Raw genomic sequence first — 16,028 nt, 5'->3', positions numbered from 1 at the left:
ACTTTTCTGCCTGTCTGAAGAGAACTTAGATTCTTGGGAATGAAAAAGAAGAGAAAAATATTTGTTTTCTTAAAAACAAGGGTAAACTAAGGGAATGCTACTAGCCACCCATGTTAGGTAACCATGTTCCTACACTAACCCATCTACCAATCAGTTGGCAGACCTTGGCAGACCCATGTTAGGGCATGCTACCTCTCTGAATTTCTATTCACACCTCCTTTCGCTAACCCATCTACCAATCAGTTGGCAGACCTTGTATCAAACTGTAGATTGCAATCATAAGATCATTTTTATTTTTACAAACTTGTAAAAAAATGTGGATGCACTATATGGCTAAATCTCTATTTTTAATCCATATCTACCATATCTGTACTTAAAACAATAGAATCTACCACTTGTACAATAGAAGCCAAGATGATATAATCAAGTTTGACCTGAAAGTCAAATAATAAACAAATTATATGACTAACATAAATAAATTTCTTTTTAGTAAGGTCTTTTAAAACATGTCTCCCTTGGCAAAACTAATATAGAATCAAAACCATAAGGCTTTCGCACAAAAGGATTCAAACCAGAAAAGATCGATTAGAAGTGGATGTGATGTATAGTCTGGTTATTTATACAGTTTTCTTGTAGTGATTTATGATTTTCACAATTACAGATTGACAGAACTATCCTAAACTTCAAATAGGAGATGTATTGTACTTCAGTCACTAATTTAACATTGTCTAATCTCCATATTTTTAATTAACATTGTGCAAAGGAAAATATTGAAAGATCAATATCCAAGCAAACAATTTCAGTCATGAAAATGCCTAAATAGATAAAGGGCAGGAAAATATTTAAGAAAGGTGCAAAACACATTGCTTTAGAATTTCCTCTGATTGCTAGCAGATAAAAATATTACTATAAATAAGGGAAAATACACAAAAAACCTTTAATTCCAAACCAAATAAAGGAAGAGTATGCCAACCCACAGAAGCATGACAAAAGATGTACAAACCAAACGCATTTCAGAGGCATGCAAAATAACTACATCCAACTATGAACATCCTATAATACAAGTGATTACAAAACCAAAATAATGTGAAAAAGGTATGCTCTGCTAGAAGGGCTAACCTTATGTGACTGGATGATCCCATATAAACTGTCAGGCTCATTTATTTGTGTTACTGCTGAAATTAGTATTTCAATATGAGCTGGTAGCTAGAAAAGAAATGAAAGGTAGTCAATAGAATTCTTGTATTAAATAATTTGGTGCAAACATAGGAGAACAAAATCAAGATAAAAAAAAAAAAAAACCTTGAAATATGATTGAACCTCTTCAAGCTCATTTTCTAGTTTCAATTAAATAAAATTTTCAGCAAAATAAAAGGTTAAGACATGGATGTAACCTTGTAGGGAAACTGCCAACTTTGGGTGGCATGGTGATGAAAATACAATGCAGATGATTAGTTCCAAGGGAAAGAAGCATTGTCATAAGGAGGTGGCTGTTTGACGGATTTCCTAGTCATGAAGGTTTTAGTTTTGCGGCTGGTAATTTGGATATTCATGAATGGTGGCTGTTCTCATAACTATGGGCTAGAATCCAATGTTATGTGAAAGAAAATGACCAAGGAAAAGGTATTTAATTTCTATGACTTTCTCCCTCCAGTTTTAGGGCTGCTTACCATTTCTAGATGGGAGAAATCAGGGTTTCCCAGTATGAGGCTGTTGAAATGCTCTTCACACCAATGCTCAACATACAATACAGAAGTAAAGTATGAACCACAACGCTGCCAAGTACAACCAGAATGAGGACGCAAGAACATTTTAAGGAGAAATACCATGTAATCACAAACTAAGATAATAAATGGGTACGGTACTCACAATTGCAGACTCAGCAACCACAAGATAATCAATGGAAAGCCAATACACCTTGGAAACATAACAAATTGTATGAGAAAATGTGCACAATCAAACCTATCATATTTGTTATTTTAATAGTAGAAGAACCAGAGCCTGTAATCAAATTTGATTCAGCAACATTCAAATCCAATCTGACTAATGAAAATTGAAATCTGAATCTAATCGGATTTGGGGATCACAGATTGGATTCGAATCCTATCAGACTTCAATCAAATTCAGGTTTTATCTGACTCAGCTTCATGTTTATTAGGTAGAACAAAGAAAAATTAAAAAAAGAAAATATATAAAATTATATATTTTTATATTTATATATAATTATATTTTATATTAAAACAATATAATATTATAAAATAATATGGCTTGGGTTTTTAATCAGATTGGATGACGGACTTTTGGCATCCATTGACTGCCCTAAGAAGAATTTAAGAATCAAAAGAATTAGAACAGAAGGAAAATAGTTATATTCAAATATAAGCCAACCAAGCAAATGAGATAGTAGAAAAGAAATTATTGTGGTACTATTGTTCAAATAAAGTCTCTTCAAAGGTACTTTTACTTATATTTTTGCTGCAGTTGATGAGAAAAGGCCATTACCCAATGATGGTCCCAGCTATCTAGGGTCTTCGGATGGGTAGACTGGAAATGGTCCTTACTTTTGGAATTTTCTTGCACAAAGTGGCAGCTCTCAGACTCAAACAAGCATTCTCAAGCTTGACAGTCCAAGATTTTACAATTACATCAAGTGATAGCCCCTTTTCGTTGCAGTTGGTAAGACATCAAAATCTACATACATACATATATGAGATGTCTTACCTTCTCCCACAATAATGTTGATATTCCCATTGCACTTGTTGCAATAGATTGATCCTTAGTTTTTTCAGCCATGGCATGAGATCTTGAGCCGTAACTGGATGGTCTACTATGCTGCAGAATCATGATATCACTAACATTAGTAGATAAAACACTCAACATTAACAATTTCACAACAAATACAATTAAGCAAACTTTAAAATGGAAGTAATTTTATTGAGCTATCTATTAAGATTGTTCTCCATTTATGAGAAATACATATTTGATTTGCTAGTCATGCTATTAAGTGAAGCCTGAAATGACAAATGTATTAATTTATAACGCAGATGGCAAGATTACTTAGGTACAAAAGGGACCCACATATATCTCTCACCAACCATGATTCACAGGAAAATTTTCAGCTTTAAACCCCTTGCTATGTGACCAAAAGGTGGGATATGGGCTACTGTGGTCTGCAGAGTCAATATGTGGATGATCCAGATGTTTTAGCATGATCTAGTTGTGTTTTACAGTTCCACAGTTTTTTACCCCAAATTTCAGAATCAAAGCCAAATATTTCTAAAAAAACTTGAAATACCAGAATTTTCTATCCTAATGACTTAAGAACCGCAAACAGATACCTCTGTGTGTAGGCACACGTGTTTAAGACATTTTTTGATATTAAACATTAAGTGATACCAGAGTTGATCTAGCCAGATTATCTGAGATAAAGCATAAACCTTATAGGCATAAAGAAGAGTAATATTACGAACTTCTATGTATAAGGCAATTGCATATATCAATTATCATTGCACAAATGTATAATGAATCATAAGAACAAAACAACTTTTAGTAACACATTCCACCTCGTTTTATGAACCACATTGAATACAAGAGTTCATAAAGGCAATTAAATAAGAAATCACCTTTGAACTTTCTCGGTTTAGCGGTGTTGGAGACAAGGCTTCCCTTTCCATTACATGGCATAGACGAAGCTCATTTAGCACATTTAACATAATCTGTATTGATTTGGTCATATCATTCAAATCTGTAAAGATATTCTCTTGAACCTGCACAGAAGCAAGTATATGTTTTGATTCTATATTGGCACCAATTCGATTGATTGCATACACATACATATTCATATACATACTTGATCAAGGTGTAGATTTAACAGAATTGACCAAGATTTTCTTAAAACCTAGTACCAAAATGATATATACCATAGTACCTATGTGCCAGGAAAAAAGTACATTATGTTTTTATCTGCATGTATTCTGAAAAAGAAACATCGAAAGCGTCGACAGGGTAAATTTATATATATTTATCTTACAAGTTACAAGTACAGCCAAACCAAACCAGATGTTTTCTGCTTACTCCTTGTCAGAGTTAGACTGTTAGAGAGTTGGCAGGAGAATCAGTAGACATGGGGATCCAACTAAAAGCAGCTTCCATCACATTAGCAATATGCCCTGCTTCCCTAATCTGGTATCCAAAGTGGCATGGTCCTTAACTTTCTCCTTTTAACCAGACTATGATTGTTTGTTATCCCCTGTTAGAAATAGAAAGAGAACAAGCATAGACTTCACTGCATATGATGTGTACAGATTCTCCACACCTGGTAGCTAATATCCCCTGAAACATCCTTCTTAGCAGGCTAATCAGAAATGTACTGGCTAATCTTGAAACCCAAAGGAAAGAGTGTATTCTACAAGTCAAATATCTACCTTATCTAATGGTAATATGATAACTAAGCTTTCATGGGCCCTCAAAATGTTCACTATTTGTGAGTCTCCTTCCACAATCATCCCTTAAATCACATGCTTAAGGATAATGACAGACCTATTGTAGAAAGAATTCAAGCTCTGCTTTAATTGAGTCACATATCCAGAAAAGCCTGAATATACAAGTGAAATGCACCATTTGTATTCCTGGAAATTCCCCATACATGATGTCATGGCCCAGGATTCCCAAGTAACATCTATCTAAATATAACTTACTCATTTCATTGCTCAGGGTTGTCCACTGCAGTAATTTAGGTTTAATGTTGACGTGATATTGCTCAGGGCTGTCTAATAATCAACCCACCACCATTTTATCATTCACCATGTGGTTACCTGGGGCTACTTGTCACTTTTCTCCTTCAACCACAGGAATAGTTTTTGGGATGACGACCTAAGAAGTTATAGGATAGATCATGATCTTTCTGAATGATTAGAATGAACTTTATGGTGCTCATGGATCAGTCTTTTCTTTTTCTTAAAGTTCTCAACAGCTTAGGTAGGGTAGATATTGGGAGGAACTGGAAAGATATCTCAGAGGCTTCCTTAGCCAAATTTTGACTGTTTCTAAACGGTAACAAGTATTGTGTTAATAGGTTAAAAGGGAAAACCCCCAAATGAGTAAAAACTTTACATGGTTAATGTTTTGGAATGGTATATACAATTCTAATTTACACAACTACCAAATATAGATCTGCACTAGTAACCCCACGTTTTCCAACACTTCCCCTCAAGCTAGTGAATAGAGATCCTCCATTCCTAGCTTGGCTATAATTCTTCGAAAGTCTGTACTATTGAGCCCTTTAGTAAGTACATCGGCCAGTTCTCCTTTTGTAGACACATAGGGAGTGCAAATCAACTTGCTGTCCAGTTTCTCTTTTATAAAGTGTCGGTCAATTTCAATGTGCTTCGTCCTGTCATGTTGAACAGGATTGTGAACAATATTGATTGTGAGTAATTCACACACTCCTTGTGCCATAGCCCTCAATTCTGCCTCTGCACTTGACCGAGCCACTACATTTTTCTTCTTACTCCACCAAGTGACTAAATTTCCTCCCAAGAAGGTATAGTAACCGGAAGTGGACCGTCTATCTACTGGAGATCCTGCATAATCAGCATCTGTATATGCTTCAAGAGCTAATCCCCCATTTCTTCTTAATAAAATTCCTTTTCTTGGATTGGCTTTCAAATAGTGCAGAATTTGATGAGTAGCCTGCAAATGAACTTCTTTAGGATTATGCATAAACTAACTTATTACACTTACAGCGTATGCAATATCTGGCCGTGTATGTGCAAGATAAATGAGTTTTCCAACCAGTCTTTGGAACCTCTCCTTGTCTACACTTGCATTCTCGGTGGCTTCTCGAAGTTTATGATTGGGATCTATAGGCGTGGAAGCTGGTTTACATGCCATATTTCCTGTTTCTCTCAAAAGATCAACAACAAAGTTTTGTTGAGAGATAAAGATGCCTTGTTTAGAATGTGCAACTTCAATTCCAAGAAAATACTTTAGTCTACCCAAGTCTTTTATCTCAAATTCTCTGGAAAGGCAGTTTTTCAATGCTTCCTTCTCCTTTTTATCATTCCCAGTAACGATTATATCGTCCACACAGACTAATAGTGCAGTAACTCCCCCTAAGGTTGTGTGTTTGATAAACAATGTGTGGTCACCTTGACTTTGCTTGTAGCCTGTACTAAGCATCACCTTTGTAAACCTTCCAAACCATGCTCTTGAAGATTGTTTGAGGCCGTATAGTGCTTTCTTCAACCTACGATCTTTGTTCTCCTTAATGCCTTCTCCAAAACCCAGTGGAATGTCCATGTATATCTCCTCTTCTAGATCACCATGGAGAAATGCATTCTTTACATCAAACTGTTGCAAATCCCAATTATAGTTAGCAGCCAAAGACAGCAACACCCTTACTGTATTCATTTTAGCTACTGGGGGCAAAAGTTTCCTAATAATCTACCCCATAAGTCTATGTATATCCCTTGGCTACCAGTCGTGCTTTGTACCTTTCTAACGACCCATCAGATTTGTACTTAATTGTGAACACCCATTTACAACCTGCAGTCTTCTTGTTTCTTGGTAGATCAACAACTTCCCATGTCTTGTTCTTTTCTAGTGCCTCCATTTCCACTCTCATGGCTTTTCTCCACTCCTTATTAGAAAGTGCCTCGGCTAGAGTATTAGGAATTGGAATGGTGTTAAGGCTGGCTAGAAAACTTTTATGGGATTTAGAGAATCTTTGGAACGACACAGATTTGGCTAAAGGGTACAATGGGCATTTGGTACATTCTCTGGTTCCTTTTCTCAGTGCAATAGGCAGTTCATACTTAGACTGTGAAGGTGTAGGTTCAGGTTCTGCATATCCCTCAGTTCCAGGATTAGGAGTTGAAGCTTGGACTTGCACAAGTTGAAGATCTGGATTTCTTCTCCGAGAGTAAACATGCATATATCTCACATCATCATGCACATCATTGGTGGGGTTAACAATGTCTAAATTTGGTTCAATGGTCGGGTTGTTTGACTCTTGTTGAGACTCGGGAATGTGGGACTCGGAGGATTGTGACTCAGAGGGATGTGATTCTTGACGGTTGGATGACTGTGAGGAGGGTAAGACATCTAAGGAGAGTAGATCCGAGGCCTTATCTTCCATTAATGAGGGCTCCCCCTGAAGATAAGTTTGAGTGGAAAAGGATTGTCCCTCCTCAAATGTGACATCGATGGAGGTGTAGAATTTTCTGGTGGCTGGATGATAACATTTATAACCATTTTGAGTTGGGGAATATCTCAAGAAGACACACCTGATTGCTCGTGGATCCAATTTTCCCTTATTATGGACATGAACAAAGGCAGTGCAGCCAAAAGTTCTTGGTGTGAGATTATTTGAGGTTCGAATATCAGGGTAGAATTGAGAAAGGACTTGTATTGGGCTTCGGTTGTCAAGAACTTTAGATGGTAGTCTGTTTATGGTGTATGCAGCAATAAGGACAGCTTCCCCCCAATATCATTTTTGCACTCGGTTTTGAAAGAGAAAGGCTCGGGTGGTTTGCAAAAGATGGCCATTTTCCCTCTCAGCTATCCCATTTTGTTGGGGAGTGTTAACACAGGAGGATTCATGCACAATGCCTTCTTTCTAAAAAAAAAGGAGACAAATTCAGATTAAAATAATTTGTAGCATTATCAGATCGAAACCTTTTAATTGTCACACCAAACTGAGTTTGGACCATGTTATGAAAGTTGGGAAGAATAGTACCCACATCAGATTTAGACTTAAGAAGAAAGATCCATGTGACCCTAGTGCAATCGTCAATAAAGGTGACAAACCATCTAGAACCAGTTATGTTGGGAATTAGAGAAGGGCCCCATATATCCGAATGAATCAAATAAAAAGGAGTTGAAGATCTTTTATTGCTGATTGGGAAAGAAACCCTTTTGTGCTTAGCAAGTTCACAAACATCACAATGAAAGGTTTCAACATTAATTCCTTTAAACAAGGAAGGAAGCATTGTTTTTAAAACAGGAAATGAAGGATGACCGAAACGGAAGTGATGACGCCAAATTAAATTTTTATTGGAAGTAGATAAGAATGAATCGTGTGTGACATGCATAACAGTGTGAGATGGTTTGTTGGTTGCTTCAAGGTAGTAGAGTCTATCTCTTTCCTTAGCAAGTCCAATCTTCTTCCTCGAAACCTAGTCCTGAAATACACAGTAAGAAGGAAAGAACACAACATTGCAATTCACATCCTAGGTGAATTTATGTATAGAGATATGGCTAGTGGATAACTTAGGAACATGAAGCACATTTTTAAGCAATAGGGATGGAGTAATTTGAATATTCCCAATCCCTGCCACTGTGGTGAAAGAACCATCAGCAACAGAAATTTTTCTATTACTAGGAAAAGGTGTATAGGTGAGAAAATGTAGTGAAGGGGGTGTCATGTGGTCAGTAGCTCCAGAATCAAGAATCCATGGAAAAACACTAGCCAAGGCATGTAATCCTAGAGATAAAGACTCACCTGAGAGAGCAAGAGAGGTAGAACCACTTCCTGGTTTCAAAGATTTCAGGAAGCTCCTTAGCCTTTCAATTTCTCCATCATTAAATGGTCCCTGACTTGAGTATTCTTGTTGCAGGGTTGTGGAGACATTATGGGCCTGTTGAACTCCTTTTGAAACTCCTCGATTTCCCCATTCCTTGCTAGATGTGGAAGGTTTCCCATTAAGTTTCCAACACCGATCTTTTGTGTGCCTGGGCTTCTTGCAATAGGTGCACCAAAGGCTATCGTTAGAGTCACGGGTAGTTGTGTCACAAGCCAAGTTGTGATTGTTCTCACCCTTTGAACCACTGTAACTTCCTCCCCTTGCCAACATGGCTGAGCCTTCGAGATCTTTGGGCTCAAGCATCATTCCACAGCGACTTTCCTCAGCTCTGACAAGGGCTATGATTTCATTCAATTGAGGCACTTCTTCTTTGCCAAGAATTTGTATTCGGACCTGATCAAATTCAGCGTTCAGTCCGACCATAAAATCCTACACCCTATCTCTTTCAATAAAATTCTTCAAGATCACAGCATCATCAGGGCACTTTGTCTCAAGAACCCGATAATGATCAAGCTCATGCCAGAAATTTTGCAGCAGATTTGCATACTCTGTAAAACTTTTTCTCTCTTGTTTGGCCGCTACCGTCTTCACTTTGACCTCATAGACACGAGTAGCGTCATGGGCTTTGGAATAGGTTTGTCGAACAACATCCCAAATAGCCTTTGCAGAGGGAAGAAACATACAAGTATCACTGATCTCGGGTGTCATTGAACTCCACAACCATGACATAATCATGGAGTCCTCTTCGTCCCAAGCATCAAAATTTGGCTCGCCCAACTTTGGCCTTGTTCCAAGAAGGTGACTAATTTTTCCTTTTCCCTTCAAATAGGTACGCACTAGTTGTGACCACTTCAAGTAGTTTTGGCCATTCAGTCTATATGTTGTTTGAATATTTTGCAAATCACCAGTGTGAGGATGAGAATTTGTTGCTCCTTCATCGGTTTGGCCGGGAGCACTTGTTGCAGTCATGTCAGACATTGTTAATGGAGAAAAAATAAGGCCAACAGGAAAGGAGAATAAAGGAGGGAAGAACTGGCCGGAATAAAGGAGAATAAAGGAACACTTCTGGTTACAGATCAACACTAAAGGCCAGAAGAGAAAAAAACACAAAAAACTGGAAATGAAGGCCGAAAAAAAAACTCAAGGTTGACAAACCTAGAGCTCTAATACCATGTTTTGGAATGGTAGAATACTGATGTATTTCATTCTATTGCCAATTGGCATATTTATACAGTAAGTTGTTGCAATAAATAGAAAGAAGAAAAAAATGGAAAGAAAAGAAAATAGAAAGTAGAAAAATAGAAAGAAAAGAAAATAGAAAGTACAAGAATAGAAAGAAAAACTTTCTAAATCAATCCTTCCACAATCCTAGGAACATATACAATTCTATTTTTACACAACTACCAAATATAGATCTGCACTAGTAACCCCACGTTTTCCAACAGTTAATGAGCTGAAACATGGAATTCCATTTACATGTAGATAGTATAAAACATCAAAAGAATAATTGGAAAGCATTTCATTCTAGTTTCCCATGAAATGATCATATTCAGCTCTTCAAAATACATAGAAATCATTAACCAGTTGATCAATCTTCCAGTACTCCATATAGCTTCCTAATGGGGGAACTTTTACCATAAAAATGTGGCTCTGCCCCTCTCTCCAAGCAATGATTTAAAAGCTGAATAGGAATCAACCTGAAAAAGCCTCTGTTTCTGGTCTGGGGAGGGACATATGTAAAAAAGGAAAGCCCAGTGCACGAGGCTTCCACCAATGCAGGATCTGGGGAGGTATAGATGTACGCAGCTTTACCCCTGCACATACAGAGAAACTGTTTCCATGATTTGAACACTGGTCACCCAGGTCCCAATGGAGCAAACCAACAATTGCGCCAAGGCCCAGTGGCCCACCCTCTCCCCCTGTCATATCAGTACACTGCCATAAATAAATTAATGGAAAAGAGTTAAGTGGTTCAAACAAATAAAAGTCCAACCACAGGTTTGACTAAAGTTAATGGATTTTTAACGTTGTGGAATATAGTTCCCCTTGGCCTAATTTCATAACCCCAACGGCTTTTAAATTTGTTGATGGTATTAATGGCTACATTGTCCCTTTTTGCCAAATTGTATTGAAGCATTCTAGTTTACGTAGAAGTTTCTCTCCCAAGGATAGATCATGATAAGCTCAGACATGCTTGTAAAATTGTGAAGGAAAAATGCAAATATGAATCAACATGCAAGAAGATGTTAAGTCCCTTTATGAGGACCGAAATGTTAGATACTGCATAAAAGGTAGAAACAGTACTTTGTTGGGTAGAAGGAAGTAGGAGACCTTCAAAATGAGTGTAAGACTGCCACAAAACAAGTGATCCTGAACAATCCATGGCAGCACTATCTATATGATCTTCTACTATTAGGTACCACTTTTCTCCATTATGTTCTTCTTGCAGAGTAGTTAGTTTATCTCATATTCTACTTAATACTATAAAGAGAATCATTGGAAGGTTAGGCCAAACCCAACCTGAAAAAGGCAAGATGGGTCGGTTTGGATTGAGGTTTGGGTTAGCATTGACAAAAATGAACCCAACTTAACTTCAGGTTGGGTTACAGTTGAAGCCTTGGCCAACCTGACGCAACCCAAACCGGCCATGTCTTCATATTTTTATATATAAATATGTATATATGTACGTATGTATGTATGCATGCATGCATGCATGGATGCAATAATGCATCCATTAATGTATATACATATATATATATATATATATGCATCAACAATTTTAAGTTTGAAGGAAAAATTTTCTAGTGTTATATGAGCATTGTATTCCCAAAGCACCAACCTGAACCTGACCTAACCCAGGTTCAAAAATTCATGTTAGGTTAGGGTTGACCTCAACATGACCTAAACCAGGTCAGGTTTTTAATTAACTCTGGTGATTCAGTTTATAACTAACATAGGAATATTGTTCTCTAATGCATAAATAAAACCTTAGCCTGCATGAGATCAAAAATTGCAAAATAAGGGTAAATGCAATAAATGGAAGACAGGCAAAATGAGGAAACATTGGGGCAAAACATACTAGGGGGTGTTCTTCAAACCACATATACATAGAGTGACTGCAAAACATGTCACAAAGCACAACATAATAAATTCATTTAGCACATAAGTTTAGATATAAAGCACTTAAACATAAGAGGAAGCAAATAAAACAGTATGCAGAACATAATGAAGCACCATGCAAACTAAGAACAAAAAGAACAATCAGAAACCAATCGATGTTAAAACCTTTGGAGAGATTAATTTGCAAAGATCAATGTTTAAATCCTTCCGGCCTGCTAGATTGGCAAAGATGTTCGGTAATAGAAGCTCAGCAACTTCAGCCTTTAAAAGCACTATATCTTGACAAAGCCTGAAAAAGGCATGTAAACCTACTGAATCAGCCTGGCAATCAACAATTGAGCATTGATGCTAAATTGAATGCAAGTAAAAAAACCTGAAAGTTGTATAAAATAGTTGTACGGGATTACAAATAGGATACCTTAAAATCATGTCATTGCTATAACCAATAAGTGAGTAAACGAGGGGGCAAATCCACATCTCATAGGTTTTTCCATGTGTATTCCAAATTGAAGAGTCTTCCAATGAAATTGCTTCAGCTGTAAATAATGTTGAATGAAATAATGCGTAATTATTTACCATGTTACCATCTCAATATAAATTAAAACAAAAGGCAAAACAAAAAACAAACATGAAGAATCAATTCCTTATTTACACCAATTACTCAATAAATCAGTTGATCTTCACAGGTAGTGGGGATTCATTAAGAGCTGAAATCTCAGCAGTCTGGAAGGGGTAAAAAGAGCACAACAGATGAATATCAGAAAACTGATAGTGGAAAGTGATTCAATGTTCGTCATTGTCCGGCTGCAGAGGGAAGAGATTGGGTTTTTGAAGTTCTTAAATGAGAAAAAGAAATTTAAGCAGTTGATCCAGGACATGGAAACCAAGTTTCGGTAGATTAACAGAAGTGTAAATTCATTTGCAGACTCACTTGCCAAGCAAGGGGTGGGAAGAGAGTCTTTTTTGGGCAATGTTGTAACATGAATATGAATCTTGGGGAGGGTTATGAGATTTTACCCCTCCCTCTTTCCTATTGTACTCTCTGCTGTTTTCTGTTAATAAAATTTCTTTTAATTATCCAAAAAATAACATATAAGTTATCATGCTTGTCTATCCATCATTTGAGTCTCCAACAATTATTCCAATTTTACCTATGGACAAATATGCAAGGTCAACCCATGGCACGCCATCATATAGATAAATAATATAATATATGTATATATTATCATCAAGGAAAACAAAAGAATGGAGGAAGAAAGGAGGGAGAAGTAGGAGAGAAGAGAAGGGAAGAGAAGAATTGATCTAGAGCCCAAAAAGGTAGCCTGGTGGCTCCAACTCTTACATTTATATGTAGTGGCTTTACAGTAAAGGTAAAAAGACACTAGTGCCCTTGCAGCACATAAAGTAAGAAATACAACACTTCCCCTCAAGTTGGAGCATAGATGTCTATCATGCCCAACTTGTCACAAAGATAATCGTGTTGTAAGTTATGAAGTCCCTTTGTAAACACATTTGCAAGTTGCTCCACTTTCATGCTTTTCCCAAATAAAGTGTTTATCTACTTCTATGTGCTTTATTCTATCATGGAACATCAGATTGGCACCACAATTATCAAAAAAAAAAAAACATCAGATTGGCACCACAATACTAATGGCAGCTTTGTTGTCACAGTAAAGTGACATAGGACCATCCATACTGTAGAGAAGATGGGCCAAGTGGCCCATAGGCTGTTTATCCTTCCTTATTTTTTATGTTATTTGCTGTAATGGGCCTTAATCTAGGCTTTATTCTTTCTTGTGTTATGTTTTGTAATTTTCTTCCCAACTAGGCGGCTCTCTATAAATTATTAAAGTTTAACTTAATGAAATGGAATTAGGGGTGTAAGAGAGAAGATTATGTTCGAAAATCTCTCTCCGAACCCTAGTTGCTGCCACCTTCTTCTTCTTCTTCTTCTCTCTTCTTGAAACCTGATTTCTTCTACTTTCTTTTGAATTTCTGCAATATTTTAAACAGTCATTTCTTTTCAAAAGGCTGTTTTTCTTCTTAGTATCAAAGCAGGCTCGTCTTTTCCCTCTTTTCACCTCTTTTTTCCCATACACAGTGTGTATGGAGAATTAAATCGTATGAATAGTTAAAGAAACCTATTTCAGCCCAGTTGTTAGTGGTTTCTGGAGAGAAGGGGACTGGTTTTGTCGTCCTCCTGACAGATTCAAGTGTGTTGCCCGAAACACTAATTTTCTAGAGAAATCTGGTTGCGGGCCCCATAGGAAGTTTGACCTGGGCTCTTAGTGACTGAAGGTCTTCTCATCCTTCATCTTGAAGATCGAATCAAGTAGATTGGTGTTCTGTGAAGTCTACAAAGAGAGGCTGAGATTTCTCTGTTTCTCCCAGCTTCCAGGTGTGACGCAGGTAGCTAGTACGGCTGCATAGAGGTTGGCTCACAACACAGTTTTTGTTCTGTCTTCATTTGTTGTTATTCGAAGTTGTTAGAAGTTATTTTCGAAGTATTTAAGAAGAAGAACCCTTCAGAAGTTGAAAACAAGCATGTTGCTGAATCCGGACAGGTTCCGGGAGCCTCTGTAAACTCCCTACTGGCTGTGACCATAGTCAAGCTGGATGGAACTAATTATCTGGCTTGGTCACAATTGGTAAATTCATATCTGCAGTAGAGGCAAATGGGGTTTTATCTCCGGGAGCAAGAAGGCTCCTTCGGAAGATGATCCATCATATGAAAAATGGATGCAAGAAAATTATACTGTTATTGGATGGCTTGTAAAATCAATGCAACCGCAGATTAGTGAGCAATATTTGTGGATGAATTCAGCAAAGGAAATTTGGGATAGTATTGCTGAAACCTATTCCCAGAAATTAAATGTGGCCAGGGTTTACAAGTTGAGAAGTGATGTGAAGAATTTGAGACAGCGGGTGAAACTAATAGCTGTGTATTTCTCAATGTTGAAGCCTTTATGGCAAGAAATTGATTTGATAGAAGTTGTAGCCTGGGACACCACTAATAATGCTGACAGGAAACTTGTTGAGAGAAACAGTGTGTTTGAGTTTTTGACAAGGCTGAATCCAGAGTATGACATCACAAAGCAAAATATTTTATCCAAGGATAGTATATCTTTGTCCATGTCCAAGGAACTGGCCTAAATGATCACTTTGCTAATATGGGAGTGAAACCCAAGGGAGTTGCAGGGACTCCAAGTAGCTCAGGGAAGAAAGAAATTATTTGTGAGTATTGTAAGAAGCCAAAAAACACTAAAGACAAGTGATGGAAATTGCACCCTGAGCTTCTTCCTCTTCGATCTCAAAAGAAGTCAGATAATATGAAGGCAGGGAGTGCCAATATTGCTGCTGGTCCAGATAATGACAGATACCAAACTGAAGAGATGACTGCTAGAGAGAAGTTAGCAGCTATGAAGGCAGAATATGAGATGTTTGGGAGGATGATCAGTCACCTAGAGGGTGTGGCCTCTTCTTCCAACCCTCCAAGAAATTCAACATCTTCTACATTTGCTTATTCAGGTATACGGGCTTCTGCCAATCATGCAACTATTTCAGGTAATCGTAGGATCCCTTGGATTATTGATTCTGGTGCTTCTGATCATATGACCAGCTTTTCTACTTTGTTTCATATGATTTACTTCCTGGACGTGACAAAATCACCCTAGTCGATGGCCGCTATCTCCGGCAAGGGAACCATCAAGGCTACAGACTCCTTGGTTCTTCCTTCTGCTCTTCATGTACCTAGACTAAATACAAACCTGTTATCTGTAAGTAGCCTAACTAAGTCATTAAACTGTTGTGTAACCTTCTTCCCTTCCCATTGTGTTTTTCAGGATTTGGAGTCTCAGAAGGTGATTGAGAGTGGCCGTGAGGCGAATGGAATATACCTGCTAGATACTCCTGCAGAGTGCCATGAACAAGCCGCAAAAGCTGCTTTTGGATCTACATCTACAAAGTCTATCAGTCGAGTCATGTTATGTCATTTTCGTTTGGGTCTTTACTATCAAATATCATGCTAATGGCACCATTGAAAGATACAAGGCTAGGCTGGTTGCAAAAGGTTATACACGGACAAGGGATTGATTATCTGGAGACCTTTGCTCCTGTTGCCAAGATGACTTCTTTGAGAATTCTGCTATCTCTTGCTGCACACTCAAACTGGCCATTTTATCAACTAGATGTAAAGAATGCATTTCTGAATGGAGAGTTACATGAGGAGGTCTATATGTCTCTTCCTCCAGGGATGTATGAAACAGATATGAAAGGGAAGGTCTACAGGCTAAAGAAATCTCTTTATGGACATAAACAGTCCCT

At 37.5% G+C, this 16,028-nt stretch overlaps 1 protein-coding gene across 4 annotated transcripts in view; it reads right to left on the bottom strand.

The window, feature by feature from the left end:
• The window catches only part of ATM (Serine/Threonine-kinase ATM-like protein), a 177,266-nt gene that overhangs the window by 64,348 nt on the left and 96,890 nt on the right, over window positions 1-16,028 (bottom strand). For all 4 annotated transcript variants that reach the window (XR_016112830.1, XM_088984113.1, XM_088984112.1 and 1 more), the window contains 7 exons: window positions 12,124-12,241; window positions 11,871-11,994; window positions 3,624-3,767; window positions 2,722-2,832; window positions 1,870-1,917; window positions 1,671-1,775; window positions 1,120-1,206 (listed from right to left, as the gene is read on the bottom strand). Coding sequence is in view for 3 of the 4 variants with exons in the window: in XM_088984113.1 (XP_088840239.1) it covers window positions 1,120-1,206; window positions 1,671-1,775; window positions 1,870-1,917; window positions 2,722-2,832; window positions 3,624-3,767; window positions 11,871-11,994; window positions 12,124-12,241 (737 nt within the window). In the remaining variant the exon portion in view is untranslated. The remainder of the gene's footprint in view (window positions 1-1,119; window positions 1,207-1,670; window positions 1,776-1,869; window positions 1,918-2,721; window positions 2,833-3,623; window positions 3,768-11,870; window positions 11,995-12,123; window positions 12,242-16,028) is intronic.

Source organism: Nelumbo lutea, chromosome 4 (genome assembly GCF_056320005.1).
Source record: "Nelumbo lutea isolate HS-2025 chromosome 4, American lotus-T2T, whole genome shotgun sequence".
NCBI lineage: Eukaryota > Viridiplantae > Streptophyta > Magnoliopsida > Proteales > Nelumbonaceae > Nelumbo > Nelumbo lutea.
The sequence above is the reverse complement of the archived record's forward strand: the minus strand, read 5'-3'. Positions and strand labels throughout refer to the sequence as shown.